Raw genomic sequence first — 18,903 nt, forward strand, 5'->3', positions numbered from 1 at the left:
CTTTTCACTTAAAAATATTTATTAAAATAAGCATTAAACCTGAAAGAAAGAATTTCCAGGAGGCAGCCCTTTGCATAGTACTTCAAGAATCAACAAAGAAGGAAGGAAAAAGGAAGAAAGAACATCCCCTCTGCTCTTCCCCAAAGACTCCAGAGAGGAGGAGGGAGGAGACTGGCCCCCCAGCAAAGCCTCCAGCCTCCCTGAGGACAGCAGGGTGAGAAATGAGACCCCAAGACAATTATCCCAAGGGGATGTGAACTTTAGGAAAGTTGATTGGAGGTCTGGAATTTGGGGGCACTGATTCTGAGAGTCTGCAAAGTCTGGAGAGCTGGCGCCAGAGCCTCTAGCTGCCCTTGGGCGCCAGGATCTGTTGTATGTAGTTGACAACGTTGCTGTGGAGCTGGGCTGCGGTGGCCTCGAAGGTTTCCTGGGCGAGGGTCCGGGCTGCCTGGCTGCCCCCCACCATGGCGTGGTACAGTGGGAGGGTGTACTTCTGTTTGCCCTGCAAGACACACACACTCAGGCCACGTTGCCTGCCCCACACCGTTCCCCAGACACTTACCCCGCTAACGCAGGGGTGTCTACATCCAAGAGAAGGGTTGAGGAGCTTAGCACACGGGACTGTACTCAGAAAGCTGCAGGTGAGGATGGATGGCAGATAGGATGGCAGCAGCACAGAAGGCTAAGGAAGGACGTGAGGTTAAAGCAAACCCTAAGTCCTGTTCACATCAACGTGAGCCAGTCACACTACAATTTCCTAAGATCCAGAGGCTTACAGAAGCCTTTGGAGACCTCAGAACACGTCCCCGTGGGCACACAGTTCCCACCACAAGCATACAGGGCACCTAGGCTTCACTGCATACCCAGCCCAGCTCCCAGGCTGCTCTGCAATTGGACAGGTTCACCCTAAAAGCCCCTTGGTCCTTCCCAATGGGCAATGAGCACCCAGGGAGGAGAAACTTGTCTTATTCGTCACGTATCTGGCCTCTCTCCTACGTGCATTTTCCCCAAGACATGCTTCACCTTTCTTCCCAGTTTTGGGTTAGCTCTGACCAGCTTTTTCCCCTCAGGCCTCACAAGCTGCTCTGCCAAAAACTCACTGGCCTTCAGGCTTCCTCCCCGCCACCTTCCACCCACAAGCCTCCAGCTGCCACACTACAGAACAAGGGAGCTTGGAGGGATCCTCAGGGGCCTTCTTACCCTCCCTTTCCAGAAAAGGCAGCTGATGAGGCTCTGCCCACAGGATGAGGGACTGCCCCATGCAGAGGTGGGGGGGGGCGGGGTGAAGGGGGCCACCCACCTGGCTCTGCAGGAATGCCTTCACTTTCCAGAAATCCTCCTGGTGGTCATTCTTGAGCACGATTTGGCCCCATCGCAGCCGGAGCTCCGCATTCTGGGAGCTCGAGATCTTTGGGTATGCCTCTCCCAGTTTCTTCACATTCCCTGGACCAAAAGAACGGGTTATTAACTACCCTGTCAGCAGAGCCATGTGCCAGCGGCCCAGGTCCAGGCAGAGGAGAGCCCGGTTCTCAGAGCTGCCGTGTCTGCCTTCAGGCCTCCCAAAGCCCAGAGTTCCCTGGTCGCCACCTCCCATTCACCCTGCTCACTTTACACTCTAAAGTGGTCATGCCCTAGTCTCATACTCTAGCTGCCAAGGCTCGTCCACCGACTGTCCCCTTGTCCCATCATCCCCCTGGGTCAAGCTCATCCAAACAGTCTTGGAGAGATGCCTGAAGTGCCCTCCCCCACATTTTCTGCTACCTCCCGCCCTCAAAGTGCCATCCTGACTGCAACTTTGTTCTGAATAGCTCCCCTCGTGAGTATTCTCTCAGGCTGAGCAGCCAGCTTTTAAGAGCTCTGGCCTGGCAGGCCCAAGCCCAGCCCCCCACTTACTGGCTGTGCTGCCTGTTTGTGCCTCAAGTTTCGTCCCCATTGCCTGGAGATTAGAGTCACGTCACTTCACAGAGCAGTTATGAGGATTAAGCAACTTCCCAGATTAAGGGGCTTAGCAGAACTGCCCACAGGATGCGAGGACAGAACAGCAGCTCCCAGGGCCATGCACACATCCGCTGCCACATTCCCTGGCAGGGCTGTGTCCAGCTGTACCCTCCCTCCTGCATCTGGAAGTGGCCTTGGGCGAGCATCTCAACTTTTTTTCTGAGTCTTCCTCTGGCCCCATAAAAAGCTGAGCACACTGGAGCCTCGACTCACCTAGTTGAAGCAATCACCCTGGCTTCTTACCGGGAGGAAGAGGGGACTTCTGGAGGATCTTATCCAGGAAGTAAATCAGCTGGTAGGTCTTCCAGGTGGAGATGGCCACGGCATTGATGGCTTTCATGTCCAACTCCTCGGTCACCCACAGCTGGGCCAGCTCATTGGCCGGGGTCATGAGTGCATCCCCAGGGGAGAGGTCAGGGAGATAGGGGGGCCAGCCAGGGGTGTTCAGCCATCGATCAAACTCAAAACCTGTTTGGGAAGAGAAAAGAGCCAGTCAATTCTCTGGCAGCATCAGAGTCAATTCACCCTAGCAATTCGCAGAGGCCTTAAGATCCTGTCTGACTCTCTCCACCCCGAACTGCCTCTCCAGTATTTACTACCAAGTTCCCATGACTACTATGCCAGCAGGTCCCAGCCACCCCGTCGGGACTATTGTCGTTATACCAAACCACTGTTGTTGTTTCTACCATGAAGTGGGTTTTTGCTCCAAATGAACACGCTGCTGTCAGAGCCAAGGGGTAATCCTTTCTAGTTTCCTCCAAGTTCACATTCTCCTCCAGGGGACTGGACAGCCCAGTGCCTAAGTACCTGGGCTCCTGGACCAGGCTGCGTGGGCTCCTAGCCCAGCTCTGCCATTAGCTAGGAGAGGTCATGGCAGGTGACTTCACCTCTCTGCCTCCCAGTTTCATCTGTAAAATGGGGGTGACAGGCCCTGCCATAGTTGGCATTTGTGAGGACTAAGTAAATAAATGCACATGAAGAGCTTAGCATGCTGCCTGGCACACAGTAAGCCCCATAATCATTAACTGTCATTTGCCACGGAGTCTCATGACCTTGAAATTCCTCCAACCAGGAGCAGATGCTTCAAGGCCTGACCAATCCCAGCTGCCAGGGGGCTGGCTGTACCAGGACATTGGTGGGGTGCCTCGGAACTCGCCGCCAGAAGTGGGGTATGTCCAGTGGGCTGTTTCACCCACAAAGGATGTTCTCACTCTCTCTTAGGAAGCGAGTTCCCAGAGAACAGACAGGATCCTCTCTCCTCGTAAACAGGTTTTGAGGTTGATCTTGGGACCTCCCAAGCCAAAACTAGGGCCACAGCCATCACTCAGAATAGCACACGGTAGCTCCACATTCTCTGGCATGAGCCGAGAGTCTTAGCTTGGCAATGGGAGCCCTAAGCAAAGTAAGGTCGGACTACGCACCCCTAGGCACCAGGAGAACCAGGGGGTGAAGCAAGGGGCTGGAGAAAACGAGGCTGGGAGGAGGCGTTGAGAAGTCATTCCTATGGAAAAAAGTCTGGGACCCTGGACTGCTCCCCAAAAGGCCACTTACTAGGTAACACTGACTGTGCCCCAGCCCCACCATACTGTTTCCAAATGTAAATTAGACAGGACCCCCTGCTACTACCTAGAAGCCTGGGGACCAGTTCCTCTTGCTCACCTGGAATGGAATCTACTTTCCTTTTCTTCAGCTCAGGGAAATATTCCAAGTAGAATTCCAGAAAGTCATCCGCTAAGATACTTTGGAATTTAAATTCATCAACATAGGCCTGTGAGAAGGGAGGTACTCTTCAGTTACTCTGCATCCCGGGGTGGGGGCTGCCTCTCCTGCTCAGTCCCTCCTCCAACCCGACCTGTATCTCTTTCACCCCCTGCCTCTGCCCTTGCACTCTGGCCCAAATGCTTTATCTTTTCCTCTCCTTTCTCCCCTTATCTCTTAGGTGACTATACCTTGAGAAAATTGTCAAACTGATTCTGATCGCCCACTAAGTGGGCCAGGTATGACACAAAGCAGAAGCCTTTCTCGTAGGGGGTTTCATTGTAGGTATCGTCTGGGTCAACACCTGGCGGAGGAGAAAGCAGACACAAGTTGAACATGTGGAAACTCTCACCCTCACCGGGCCTCTCCAGCTCAAATTCAAACAATAATTATGGAAGAGTCAGAATTCAGCTTCTCCAAGGAAGCAAGGCCAGGAATACTTCCAGATCCACCTTGGCCTCTCCCTAGCCATTTCAAAGGAGGTCCTAAAGGGCCATTAGCTGTAGACTGACTAAGAGGACAGAGAGCACAGCCTTCTCAGGAAACTGGCAAGTTTCCTTATTCTTGGCATTTCTTTGCTTGGGTGGGTTCCATCAACTTTTAGGATTGAGCACGGGGCTCAGTGCCTTTTCCAGACCTATTGGTCACCACCTGTTCTCAGAACAATGAATGTTCTAGACTAAAATTAATTAATTACCAGTCGACAAGTAGTTCATTTTCATAGTCAATAGCATCAAGGAATGTGAACGTCAATTGCACAGAAAGGTTTTAGATTAGTCATACATGGAATTAAAGAAAAATGTTAGCAAGTGAAAATACACAACCTTGGACAAGTCACTTAACTTGTTTGGTGCTCAATCACGTCCTCTGTAAAATAAGGCTAACACTGGCTATACAAAACTCATAGGGCTGACTTGATGATAGGAAAGGGTTGGCAAAGAGCCTTGTAAAATGAAATGGACCTGTATAAATGCAAAGCAGTGAGAAAGTCATTAACAGCTGCAGGGAACCAGAATGACCCCCTAACTGGCTGGAATGGCCTATAGGAGGGGGCAGCTCCAAGGAGCTCAGGAGGGCTCCTCCCTCCCGTGAGAGTTAAGTGTGCCCTCATCAACATGAAGCTCAAAGTAAGCTGGGGCCCGAGCCAATTTAGGGGAGAGAGTCAGACAGAGAGGCCTTCTGGACCTGGTTCGATCTTCACCCGGAGCTTGTTGAGTGGGTGGTCCTCGCCAGTGATGTCCATGTGCTGCCGAAGCAGAGCCCGCCCGGTGGCAGCTTCCAGGCAGGTGTAAGCAGCTCCTGGGCAAAAGAAAGCAAAGGCTGGAACTTGTCACTACATCCCAGGATGTATTTTCCTGACAGAAGATGCTGTGCTGCCCCCTTCTGGTCACGACTGTTGCCTGACGCTAAACCCATCACCCTTTTGGGAACCAGAGGTAAAAGGGTCACTGATGGAGACCCTGGCTCAGCGCCAGCTCCCCCCCACCCCTTGCTCTGGGTCAGAAAGGACTTGGTCCCACTCAGGTTGTCTGTCTCCCCCAAACACAAAGACTCCAGGAATCACATCTCTTCCTCTGCCAATTGCAGTTTTATTTTTTTTAAACAGGGCCTCCCTGGTGCTGCTGGGGTTAAAGTCTCAGCACTATCAAGCTATTGCCAGCCACTGAGGCCTGAGTTCAATCCCTGGCCATGGAGCTGACCCACATGGTGCAGCAGACCTCTCCTGTCTCCCTGCTGCTCCCTTCAGCAGTGTATTTCAGTAGATCTGCCTGTTGTGCTCCCCACTCTGTCTCTGGTGAATTTGATCTTCTATGAAAACAGAATGTTTTTATTTATTCCTGTCAGTCAAGAGAAACTGTCAACCAAAAACTGTCTCAGGGTCTCTAAATCTTCTGGCTCTAAAAATGGCTAAGGCAAAGGTCGGTGGTGGGGGTCGGCGTGGAGGAAGAGGGGCAGGGGCACCCAGTTTCTGAACCAGCCAGCACTGCCACCATTACATGTTCTCACTCTGGACAAGGACTGACCTCTCAGCCTTAGTCGCCTCATCTGTGCAGCGGGATAATAACATTTGCTTGCACAGTTCTTAGTGGCTGATACAGACATTCACAAACAGGCTTTTTCTATATTCTGGACAAAAGTGTAAATTTGCACAAACTTTCTGGGAGGCAATGGATAATTTGTGTTAAGAAGCCTTTAAAACGTTCAGATCCAGAAATTATATTTCCTTATTGAAATAATCTGAACTATGTATTAACATTTTTATATAAAGATGTTTGTCAAAATATTATTTCATTGGAAAATTGAAAACAACCTATTTAATAACTAGAGTTTGAAGGAATATATTATGAAATGCCCTCACTGTGACTCTGTAGAAGAAAATGTAGTGATTTGGGAAAACATTTAACTGCACTAAATTAAGAGAGAAAAGCAATCGTAAAACTAGATATAGTCTGATGATTTGCATAAATAGAAAAAAAGTTTGAAAGGACATACATGGATTAATTGTGAACAGTGAGATTATCGATAAATGTTTTTGTGTGCTTTTTCATATATGCAAAATAGATTTAGGTCAGTAATATAATAAAAATAGAAAAGCCTATATTTTTAAAGCACCTGATATACAGTAGACTTTTAATAACAAGACAGTGCTCAGAAGTATTTTAAAAATGCATCAGGGCTCAATTTGAGGTTCTGCCCTTATCTGCAAAGTGGTTCAGGCATAGTTCTTAAGTTGCCTGAGTCACAGTAAACTCATAAATAAAACGGAAATAACATCTCTTTCCATAAAGTTACTGTAAAATCATTGAAAGAGGTCTAATACCTAGATGGTATTATAACCTAGGTCTAATACCTAGGTTCCTAATACAAAGATGATTTTCAGGTAACGATTAGATAGAAGATCAATAGAATGATTAGACAATCATTGATAGAAGGTAATGATTAGAATGATCTTATAGTTCCTTCCTAAAATTAACCAGCTATCTGGGTAAACAACCATGGACAAGCTCACCCAGCACTTAGGCCTGGCCTTAGGGAGATCAGAGGTTATAGAAAGGGGCCTGTTCACTGCTAATCCATCTATTAGTTCATTCAGTCCACATATAGTTTTTGAGATTCCTTCACCCTCACCCCTCCCCCGACTGAGTTAGCAACATGTCATGAAATCATTTACTTAAAAATAACATTTTTCTAGGACTTCCTGCACTATCTCTTCCATTCAACCCACACATGTCCCCAAACCTCAAAAGGAAGGCCCCCCTGGAGGTGCAAGGGTTAGTCTCAGCACTATGAAGCTATCGCCCACCACTACAGCACGAGTTTGATCCCAGGCCAGGGAGGTGACCCACATGGCACAGCAGACCTCTCCTGTCTCCCCACTGCTCCCCTCAGCAGTGTGTTTCGGTAGATCGCCTGTTCTGCTCCCCACTCTGTCTCTGGTGAATCCTTTCACCCCCCTCACCTCTGGCCTACACCCCAGTTCTTCTATGCATAAATAAAAAAAACACAACCTCAAAAGAAGATCACAACTGGCTTCACAGGGGAGGGGTGGGTGCTGGGTCCCTACAGGGATGGGCACCTGAGAGTTGGCTTACCATAGAGGACGGTGGCGATCCTCCTCTGGGCATACATGGTGAAGCCTTCATTGAGCCAGAACTCACCCCAGTTGGCATTGGTGACCAGGTTCCCAAACCAACTGTGGGAGATTTCATGGATGATGACATCAGCCAAGGAGCGGTCCCCTGCTAGCAGGCAGGGGGTGACAAAGGTCAGACAAGGGTTCTCCATTCCTCCAAATGGAAAGGACGGTGGCATGAAGAGCAGGTCATACCTGCCAAGAAAGTGGACGGTCAGGGAGGCCCCTTCCCGCGATGACTCCCAGCCTCCTTCCTAGCCTTGACAGGCACAGCCACGGAGCAGGCTGCATATGGCCCCGGGCCCAGCACTGATAATGTCGCACAGGCTCCTCCGTCCTCCTGCCAAGTGGCTTCCCTCTGCCAAGTGCCAAGTCTAGGACTTCCCTCTCCCAGGTGGTATTTGCTCTTTGTGAATTCTCATTTTTAACAGCTCTCCAAAACCTGCACCTTCCAGTCTCCTTGCAAGCATGGGATGGGCATGTCATCAGCGCAATCAGATTCTGTGGCCAACCCAGGGCCACAAAGACTAAAGTGGGGCCTTTCATCTGAGGGTGTAAGTCTGAAGACTTAATGGGAAAACAGGAGTGTGGGGCTACTGCAGCAGCTGGGAAGGATCCCCAGGGGTTCCGAACAGGGTCCCGCACTCCAGCTCAGTCACTTCAAGGCTCATTTTACCACTTCCAGACACCTCTCAGGTCCCTCCTCGGTGGCAAGGGACAGGGACAAGGCCTGGCTTCTCCCTTCTACTTCTTCCTCCTCTCTCTTTCAGGGAAACAGCTGGGGAAACAGCTCCAGGAAACCAGTGGAAGAGAAGCAGAGCCAGAGGGACAGAAGGGAAATCAGGGACTGTGCTGAACAGAAGATGTAAAAGTCAACGTGATACCACACCTTCCCCAGACGTAGGGTCCAAAAAGTTTCTCTCCGGTTGCCAAAAATTCTTCTATTACCCCGTCATATTCCTTCTTGGCATCCTCGATCAGGCAGGGCTCGGCCCACACCCGGCTCCTAGAGACGAGGGCACAGAGAAGCAGAGTGGGGCTTAGGAGCCCTTGTGGTGACTTGATCCTAAAGCACCATATTTTCCATAGAAAATTGGCTTCGGCCTCATATTTGAGCCAAGTGAAGAAATAAGAACCCAGCAACCTGGGGGGGGGGTACCCCCAGGCTATGGGCTCCAAGCCTCAACGCTATCATTTCTGATTCTCACACTGAATGCAACCTTGCAAAAATTATTTAATCTCGCTGGGTCTCAGCTTCCTCGCCTGTAAAACAAGGGGTGAAAACAAGAGCACATAAAGGCCCTTCACACAGGAGCCTCCCTGGTGGCGCAAGGGGTTAAGTTGCAGCACTATGAAGCTCTCTGAAGCTATTGCAGCACAAGTTCGATCCCCGGCTGGCCAGGGAGAAAACCACATGGTGCAGCAAACCTCTCCTGACTTGCCTGCTGCTCCCTTCAGCAGTATATTTCAGTCAATCTGCCTGTTCTGCTCCCCACTCTGTCTCTGGTGGATTCTCTCACCCTCCCCTACCTCTGGCCTGTACCCCAGTTCTTGTATGCATAAATAAATAAATCTTTAAAAATAAAATAAAGGCCATCCCTGTTCAGGAAAGAAGCAGAAACAATTCTTGCAATAGGATCTTTGAAACTGAAAGAAACCTAGGAGGTAAACCTATGAATAGTGAAAGGAAACCATTTCTTGTCTTGGGTGCAATAATGCTATTGTGGTTATTAAGGGGGAATCTCTTTATTCTCAGGAGAGGTATACTGGTTTACTTTTTTTTTTTTTTTTTAAGATTTATTTATTTATGCATACAAGAGCTGGGGTACAGGCCAGAGTTGTGGGGGTTGAGACGATTCACCAGAGACAGAGTGGGGAACAGAACAGGCAGACTGAGTGAAATACACTGCTGAGGGGAGCAGCGGGCAAGACAGGAGAGGTCTGCTGCGCCATGTGGGTTGCCCCCTGGCCGGCCGGGGATCGAACTCGTGCTGCAGAGGCTGTGAATTGCTTCATAGTGTGGTGCTTAACCCCTTGCGCCACCAGGGAGGCCCTACTTTTAAATGGTCTAGCAAAAAATAAAACAAGTTTACACATCAGTAAAAACCACAAGGCAGTGGCTGGGCATATAGGTATGTGCCCACTGCATCCTTCTTTCCATTTTCTGTAGGAAATTTTCATAACAAAAGAGGAGGAAACAAATGTGAAAACCCAGCCTGATGGAGCGTGAAGACTGGCAGGGAAGTGATTAGCCCAAGGCCAGTCACTGATTTCCAGGATGAGCCAACCCCAGAGCCCAAGGGGCCTGCAGCCCAGGCTGTGGCCCGCAGGTGCCCCTGGCTGCTCCGTGGAACCATCTCCCACATGGACACTCAGAATCGAGCGAGCGATGACAAAGCGACAGGCCCAAGGTCAGGAGGAGGGAAGCTGCCTTTCTGTGCCTGCAGAACCTCAGGAGTGGCTCCAGCAAGAAAGGGATGAGGACGGCAGTGGCCAGTGCTCCCCAGGAGCAAACCCAAGCTGAGCAGTGGGAGGGGCACATGCGACGAGGAAGGCAAGAGCCTGGGACAACCGGGCATTCAACAGCAAACCGGGGGTGGCAGCAGGGCTGGAGAGGCGGGAGGAGCGGGTCACCATGGCCTCCCATGCCTCATGACACACCAGCACCCTGAGAGGCCCAGGAGCACTGAAGCCCACAGGGGATGGTACTGACTGAGTTCTGGAGAGAGATCACTCTAACTCAGGACCAAAGAACAGGTTAAATCACAGAGATGAGTAACTTGCCCAGGAAGAGCACAGTAGTAGGAAGAACTGGCCAAGGACAGACCCCTGGGGAACATCAACACAGGAAGCCCTGGGCAGAGAAGGGTCTAGAATGCAGACCAGTCTGATCACCCAGGAGGCCCCAGAACCAGGAGAGGCCAGAGAGGGGGGTGAACAGAGTAGGTGACATGCAGCAGAACAGTAAGGACCAGAAAGTATCCCATGTCACATCCCACTGAGGCCAACAGCCTCTTACTCCAGGAGCTCCAGGGTTCCAGCGGGTATGTGGGGAGCTGGGGTATATACACTCCTCTTCAAAGAAACTGGACTCAGAAGGGGAGCAGAAAGGGGATAGGGGTGCTGGACAGGAATATGGACTGAGTTTTTGTTTGTTTTTAAAGATTTATTTTATTTATGCATGCATGCAAGAGCTGGGGTGTAGGCCAGAGGTGTGGGGGGCAGGGAGAGGATTCACCAGCAAGAGTGGGGAGCAGAACAGGCAGATCTACTGAAATACACTGTTGAGGGGAGTAGCGGGGAGACAGGAGAGGTCTGCTGAGCCATGTGGGTTATCTCCCTGGCCGGGGATCAAACTCAGGCCGCAGTGGCTGGCAATTGCTTAATAGTGCTGAGACTTTAACCCCTGTACTACCAGGGCCTCCGCCCTGGACTCAGTGAGTTTTTTGGATTGAATTTGCCTTTTCCTTTATTTTGAACCTTCCAGAGGAGGGAACATGTTTAAGGAAAGAGCTGACTGAGGTGGGGGCTGGCAACCTGAAGACAGAGGAGTCGATGTCAAATCAGTGGCTTAGATAAAATTTGGCTTAAAACAGAAGGAAGGGCCCCTTATAACATCCAGAGGGAGACAGGGAAGGATGGAGGCAGGTGAAGATGGCTTGTGAAGTGGAGGACAGAAGCTGATGTCCTAAGAGAGATTACATATTCTTGGTAAAGCAGGAGATAAGATCATCTGTCTGCTTGGCACATACTTGAATAAGAAAATCAGAAGGGCAGAGTCTTAGGAGAGTTTAAGGAGTAAGTGGAGAGATGAGCAGATCGAAAGCATCCCTGTAGCTGAAGACTACATTTGCTGTATTTTTCTTGAAAATGACATAAATGTCTATTTCAATTTTTCTTTCATTTCAACTTTTCACCAAGAAACCCGAAGTGTGTAGTGGTATCAGTGGGCCATCATTTTCGCTGTCTGCCAACACCCAGGTATAGAGGTAGAGGAAGGGAGTAGTTGGATCCAGGGCTGGGACACAGAGTCCCGACACCAGCAAGGGACTTGGGATATAGAGGGAGATTAGCCACCTGGGCCAGGGAGAGGAAGCTGGCCAGGCTGCCTGGCTGGACAAAGGGGAGGCCTCCCTGAGCTTGAGGAACAGATGTAGTGGAGTACAGTGGGAGGGAGGCTGCCAGAGAGCCAGAAGGCAAGTAGGGTACAGAGGACAAATAAGGTCAAGGTGTTTAAAATGTCTGATATGGTTCAGTTGACATAATGTCTGTATTTAGGTCCTGGATTCTAGAGTGTGGCTGTGAGTGTGGGTGGCTGAGGGTAAAAAGGGTCCCTGAGTGGAAGACAGTCTGGAAACTCTTAAGCTACCTCAACCCTTACAAGTGCGGCCAGATCATCCACAGAGAGAAAATGGTTACCCAAACAGGAAGCTAGGCTGACAAAAAAACAGGACCTAGACCTAGAGCTCTGTTCTTAAGGAATTCCTTTGTGATCTTCTGCATCACCAGCTTGGATATTGCAATTAGTCACCCTTTAGCCCATGAAACCTCAGCTCACTACACCTAGAAGAAGCTTAAGCTAGCCAGGGGACAGCCAAGATATTTCCAATGGGACATGTTTCTGTCTAACAAAGCTAAGACATTCTCAGTGAGGCTGGATCTTATCGCAGGGAGACAAGTGCAAAGAGCACTCAATCTACAACAGAAACACCTGGATTTGAATTCCAGTTTCGCCAACTGTGTGACTCTGTACAAGCCATTTCACCAAAGCCTCCATTTGCTTATCTGCAAAAAACACTGCTGAGGGGAGCAGCTGGTGAGACAGGAGAGGTCTGCTGCGCCATGTGGGTCAGCTCCTTGGCTGGGGATCGAACTCGTGCTGCAGTGGCTGCCCATAGTTTCATAGTGCTGAGACTTAACCCCTTGTGGATCAAGGGAGGCCCTGAAATGTATTTCTTAAATAAAAAGATTAGAAAGCTGAAATGACTCATTGTTTGAGGAGGATTTTTATATTTCCTCACTGCATGTATGTAAGACTTAGAAGAGCTAATTCATAAAAGGAAGGACTGGGATGGATCCATTACACTCTTATTTCCATCACACCTCTCCCCAGACTCATAAGCCCCTAAGATGTGACCCAAGAGGTAAGAATTGCCCTCCTAATGGGGCAGGGCTATGATCAGCATCAACTAATGGTTCTGTCCCATGGCTTGATATGTTGCTGTTTTATCACAAAGGGTTCCACAAAAATTATAATTATCCAGTGTGTTTAGAATATACTGTTGTCTTATTTCCTATTAATACTTAATACTAGTACCTACAGAAGTTTAGTAACAGTGATTTCTCCAAAATGGCACCCCTTAATTATATATTTTCCTGTCAACTGCCTAGCAAACATGTCTTTGGCTATCTTCTACCCAACTGTCGGGAAGACAGCCCTTCATCCTGTCTTTCAAGACTGGTATTGCTTGAGTGTGGGAGCTGGAATGGAATCCCATCTATCATTCCTTCTGAAACCCAGAAACTTAGGCTCATCATTCCGGCAAAGCTACAGAGCTCAGCTGAAGTCTGAGGTCTGTAAGTAATCCTGTCAAGGATACCACCATCAGCAGGAACTGAGAGCAGGGCCAGAGATAAAGAACAGTAAAGGAGGCAGGAAAAGTGGCTCTGTCCAACCTTTGATCCTCTCACATCAGGATAAAGCTATACTGGCAGATAACATGGCAGCCAGGAAAAACCTATATGCCTGCTCAAATTTCTTTCCTCATAAAACATTCCAAAATCATTATTTATCTTGACTAAGTCCATGGAAATTCATGGAGTTTCAGGTTTATGCATCTGGTGCAGACGAAGAAGGAGTTTCCAATCTCCTTTCTAGAGGGAAACAATGAAATCAAAGTTATTTATTTCTAGGAAGTAAGAACTAAAGAAAATGGGGAGGTGTGGTACAAAGATTAAAAAAGCAAATATAGTTGTTAAAAGGGAATCTGGAACTTAAACATACAATCTCCTAAAATTGCTGCCTAAGCTCCAACCTCACTCTGCAAGGTAGCCCACGGCAGCAACGGCTGATGATCTCATTCCAAACAGCAGGATTAGACTGGAGGGATGGAGAGAGGGAGAAAGAAATGGAAGGGAAGGGACTCCCTGGTGGCTCAAGGGTTAAGCATCAGCACTATGAAGCTATCATCAGCCACTGCAGCACGAGTTCGATCCCCAGCCAGGGAGATGATCCACATGGCACAGCAGACCTCTCCTGTCTCACCCCCTGCTCCCCTCAGCAGTACATTTCAGTCAGTCTGCCTGTTCTATTCCCCACTGTCTCTGGTGAGTCCTCTCACCACCACCACCCCCACTGCTGGCCTGTACCCCAGCTCTTGTATGCATAAATAATCTGTATGTACACTGCATGCTTCTTGCTGCAGAAAGACCCTAGACTCAGAGAACCACTCCAGCAGGTCTACTGGTCCAAGGCCTCCTGACTTCAGAGGTCAAGCCAACCTTGCCTTTGGTGTCTTGGTCTCCTACCTGGGTCCAACTTCAGCTGAAACCAGGTCTCCGACGGCCAAAGCTATCAGATAGGCGGGGATGGGCTGATGCATATGGAAGAAGAACTTATTTGGGCCTCTCTTCTGCCAGGTGTCAGCACTCATCACAGCTGTGAAGCCATCTGGGACCTGACAATAGAGAATGCTTAAAAGAGGTTACCTGGAGGGCCCCCTTCGATGAGCTTGAAGAACAGCACAAGCAGCAACCTGTGCAGAGCTAGAGTGCTTCTTGAAGCATACAGAAGTTTTAAGAAATTAAACTTGTGCTAATCTCATGGAATTTAGCACACGTAAGATTTCTGTTAAGTGGGGAAATTTTTCTGGGTGAATGTAATAATTCACCAAATGAAATATGACCTTAGATCTGAAATTATATTTTCAATTCCCAGCATAGGTACGCTTAACCTGAGACCTCTTACCTCAATAAGAGCGGAATATTTGCATTTCACTGCAGGAGTGTCAAAGCAAGGGAAGAAGGCCCGATTTAGGACAGCCTGACCTTGGGTATAGACAAAGGGCTTCTTCTTTCCTGCTGTCTGCTCAGGAGTCAACCAGCAAACCTAAGAGAACAGAACATTTCAGAACTGACAGCCCCTGCATGAACTCAGTGTTGCCAGAGAAAAGGAGCTGGTTAGCCTGGGAGAATTTTAGGTAAGCTTCACCATCTTTTTGTCAGCCAGTTTGGCTCTGACTGGGAAATTCTCTTACTGTGTATGATGTCCTCTTCACAGAGCGGAAACACCACAAAGGGTCCATTCCTCACTGTATACCAAGGGTCACAGACCTAGCCTCTGACCCTATCATTGTGTCTTCCTCCTCTGTGTCTGTCTCCTCATCAACAAACAAGTACAGAAGCAGCTGTATTTGAACTGGTATTAAACAACAGAAAAGCAGAACTTCCGGAAGGAGACCATGAGTAACAAATGTTTCCACTTCTAAATTGTAGATTTTTAGAATAAATGTATTTAACAGAGTAGGCATTTGGCTATGGTTCTTAACCAAGCAAAGGGAAGGAGGATATGTCTGCACCAAATGCCATATTAGAATTCAGTGAAGGGTTGGATGAGTCCAGGAAATTTTCACAGGGAAGCAAAACTTTCTGTTTGGGGCTTCAGAGGTGAACAGGACTTAGCTGGAAGGGAGAAGACATTCTGAGAGAGGCGGGCAGGAGGACAGGCATGGAGGAGGCACGCTCTGGGAAGTGGCAGGTTTCAGGACAAGAGGTGTGAGCATGGCTGGCACGAGTAACAAAGGGCCTTGAACACAGGGATACGAGACCTATTTTTAAAAAGCATAAGGAAGCCATACTGGGAAGCCGTTGGGCTTTCTTGGTTTGAGCTCATAAGTATATATGTGTGAAAAATTTTAATTTGGAGTTCCCTTCCAAAAAATACAGCACAGATGGAAAGAGGGGGAAAGAGTAACTTCACAGTGACCAAGGTCAATAACAGTCATAAATCATGTTGATAATGTACCCTCAATATGATGGAATGAAAATGGCATTTATTTCTGTGAATTTCCACTCAATTTTGCTAAAACTGCTCATTAAAATGTCTATTTTGAAAATCCATGATCGTGAGAAAACAAGATTCCAATAAAGGGACAGCCTACTTAAAACTGTCAAGTTCATCAAAACATGGCAAGTTTTTCATAGCCAGGAGGAGAGTAAGGATATAAGAGAGCTAAATATACTGCAGTATTCTGGATGGGATCCTGGCATGGGAAAACATTATAGGAAAACTAAGGAAATACGAAAAAGCTGTGGACTTTTATAATAATGTATCAACACTGGGTCATTGGTTGTAATAAATGCATCATACTTATAGGAATAGAGTGTATGGAAACTTTGTACTATCTGCTAGATTCTTCTTTTAATGTAAAGCATTTCTTAAAAATAAGTCCTGTTAATGAAAAAAATTGAACAAGCTAATATCAAGTATTCACTAAGTATCAGGCACTGTATTAGGCACTTACATAAAGATAACTCATTTAACTCCTGTCAAGCATAGACTAATGTCTGACCCATCTTACTACTGATCAGATCCATCAGAGGAATCACTAGCTATAGCAGTGATAATCTTAGGGATTTCTTTTTTTAAGATTTATTTTTATTTATGCATACAAGAGCTGGGGTATAAGCCAGAGGTACAGGGGGAGGAGGATTCACCAGAGACAGACTGGAGAGCAGACAGGCAGATCCACTGAAATACACTGCTGAAGGGAGCAGCCGGGGAGACAGGAGAGGTCTGCTGAGCCATGTGGGTCAGCTCTCTGGCTGGGGATCAAACTGGTGCTGCAGTGGCTGCCCATAGCTTCACAGTGCTGAGACTTAACCCCTTGTGGGTCCAGGAAGGCCCTGAAATGTAGTTCTTAAACAATAAGATTAGAAAGCTGAAATGACTAATTGTTCAAGGAGGATTTTTGTTTGTTTGTTTTGATAACATGAAGAAAATAAATGAAAGAGCCTGGCAATACATACATTATAGAAAGAGTCAAAAGTCCGGGGAAAGCTGATCCCAGCAATGATTAAGGTAAGCGGTCTCACTGGAGTGGAGGCAATGAGAAGAAGGAATATATATATACAAGTGCCATCAACATAGGCCTTCAAAGTGCAAAGGGCTATTCTCCGTAAAGCCCCACCAAAGAAGCAGCTCTGCCATTATGTCTGCAATGAAAGTCAGTTAGTTTTGCTGTTTAAGCTGAGATTGAATTCAGGGAGGCTTATTTTTTCCCTGTTATCCTGTTTTATTTCGAATTCCTGCTAAAAAGGGGGAACCAGAGTCTAACAACCAAACACATGACAGATGTGACAGTATCTCCAGAAGGTTTTGGGTTTTTCCCCAGGCCAATTTTGCATTGCTTTGGAATTGCATTTCTTAAAGTTCTATAAGGTTCATTTATTCCCCCATTGGTGAAAGATGGGAACAGAACTGCCCTTTGAGCCAGTCCCAAGAGCAGAAGGGAACTGCTAGTCAGATAACCAAGCTTGAGATAACCAAGCTTGGAGATTTGCAATCCATGGTGAAACCTGTACCTCACCCCATCTGAGAAATCACTAGCAACCACAGCCCAAGGCCTCCAGAGGATCTGCTGACTCCGACAAACGTAGGCCACATAACCTTCTATCTTACTTCTGCTTCCCTCAATTTTGATATTTGCTGATATTTTCCCCTAAAATATTTCCTAATAGTTGTCCCCCGATGAACATTTAAAATTTGAGAGTCAATCAACAAGGAGATGGCCAAGTTATTATAAAGTTCAGTATACCCTAATTCCATTATCACCTTATTCAAATTCTTTTGTTAATCAAATCCAGGACTTCAAGCAAAGAATCAAAAATAATCATCTGAGTTTCACAGCTATTGCAGCCTGTGGCACTATTAGGGCACCTACAACGAAGAACTGAGTCAGCAACCGGGCTAATTACCGGCCTTGTTCAGGGCCACCAGAAAGCAAAAACTAAGTAGCTAATGGTCGGGGACCGCGGCCCCAAAGCCCGTGACAGCTTTAAGTTCCATGCATGACTAGTTCGTTATCCAAGAGGCCGCCCAGGATAAGGTTACCTCCTCCGGCAGAAACGCAACGGAGAGCCGCGTGGGGACCGGGAAGCGGCGGTGACCTGGCCCCGCCACTGCAAGGCCAGGAGGGCAGGGGAAGGAAGAAGGTGCACAGCACGCGGGCTGAAGGGGTGAGAAGCCAGAAGAGGAAATCCAGGGCAGCCAGGGAGGGAAAAAAGGTGGGCGGGCAGGGGGTGTGCACAGCGGGAGCTCCGACCCTCCAGCAGAGCCTCGGGAACCTCTTCCTCTCCCTCCTCGGGGCGTGGAGGAAGTGCGGGCGCAGGAGCCCGCTCGGGGCCGGAAGGTTGAGCGGGAGGGTCGGGGGCGCGGGGCCAGGCCGGGCGGGGGCTCACTCACCCCGGGCCCCTCCCCGACGCGGTAGGTGAGCAGCAGCTGGAAGCGCTGGCCGGCGGCGCAGGGCTGCGGAAGGCTCAGGCACAGGGCCTGGCCGTAGCGCGAGAAGGGCTCCGTGCGGAAGGCCACGGGCTCCGCCGGCGGCTCCTCCACACCCGGCAGCTGGCGCCGCCACGCCGCCTCGGTCACCTCCAGGCACGGGTGCGAGTCCAGCCGCAGCTCGGAGGCGCCCTCGGGCTGCAGGCACCTCAGCTCCAGGACCGCCTGGCCGCTCAGCCCCCGGCTCCCCGGGCTGGGTCCGGGCGGCCCGAACTGGATCCGCAAGTCCAGGTGTATGTGAAGCATCGCGAAACTCCGGAAACTGGAGGCCGTGGCCACGTCCACGGCCCGCGCGGAGTGCAGCGGCCGCGGGATTGCGCGGCCGCCTGCGGAGGCCCCATCGCTCGCCATGGCCCGGCGCCTGTGTTTGCCGGCTGGGGAACGCCGGCCGGCTCCCGCCCGCCGGGGAAGCCCCGCCCCGAGCGCCGCGCAGGCCCCGCCCCGACGCGCAGGCCCCGCCCCGAGCGCCGCGCAGGCCCCGCCCCGAGCGCCGCGCAGGCCCCGCCCCGAGCGCCGCGCAGGCCCGCCCCGCCGCGCAGGCCCCGCCCCGCCGCGCAGGCCCCGCCCCGGGGTCCGCGCAGGACCACGCCCCCCTCCGGGTCTGTCCATCCCCGGCTTCTCTGCCTGTCTACAGCTACCTCGAGACCTTGAGCGGGAGAGAACGGTGGAATAATCTGGTCCACTTGTGCCCGAATTCATCCTTCCGAGATGTTGCAGTAGTCCGATGTCACCCCTCTCTGCGGACGGTGCCAGTGTTTGGATCTTCCAGGCAGTCAGGTGGTTGCGGGTTGAGCCCTGGCTTGGGAGTTCTCAAGCGCGGCTGTCAACCAGCTCTTAGGACTGTGCGTCTCCTTGGGCACAGCTCCCCCAAGGAAGGTGAATATTTCAAGTCTCTTTCTGCGTCTGGGGAACAGGAGTGATTCTCTCTCAGGAGGTCATTGTGAGAATTCAGTCA

General features: G+C 49.6%; 1 protein-coding gene across 1 annotated transcript; it reads right to left on the minus strand.

Annotated features, from left to right (window-relative positions):
- Window positions 1-17: 17 nt before the first annotated feature.
- On the minus strand, window positions 18-18,303 carry RNPEP (arginyl aminopeptidase). Its single transcript, XM_037496488.2, has 11 exons — window positions 17,853-18,303; window positions 14,358-14,498; window positions 13,919-14,067; window positions 8,280-8,396; window positions 7,350-7,585; window positions 4,942-5,055; window positions 3,948-4,060; window positions 3,658-3,766; window positions 2,242-2,466; window positions 1,301-1,443; window positions 18-502 (listed from the first exon to the last, which is right to left on the minus strand). The coding sequence occupies exons 1-11, from the start codon at window positions 18,297-18,299 to the stop codon at window positions 344-346; spliced, it is 1,953 nt and encodes a 650-aa protein (XP_037352385.1). The 5' UTR covers window positions 18,300-18,303; the 3' UTR covers window positions 18-343.
- Between the last annotated feature and the right edge of the window lie 600 nt (window positions 18,304-18,903).

This window comes from Talpa occidentalis, unplaced genomic scaffold, assembly GCF_014898055.3.
Source record: "Talpa occidentalis isolate TD23 unplaced genomic scaffold, MPIMG_talOcc4v2.1 talOcc4.8, whole genome shotgun sequence".
NCBI lineage: Eukaryota > Metazoa > Chordata > Mammalia > Eulipotyphla > Talpidae > Talpa > Talpa occidentalis.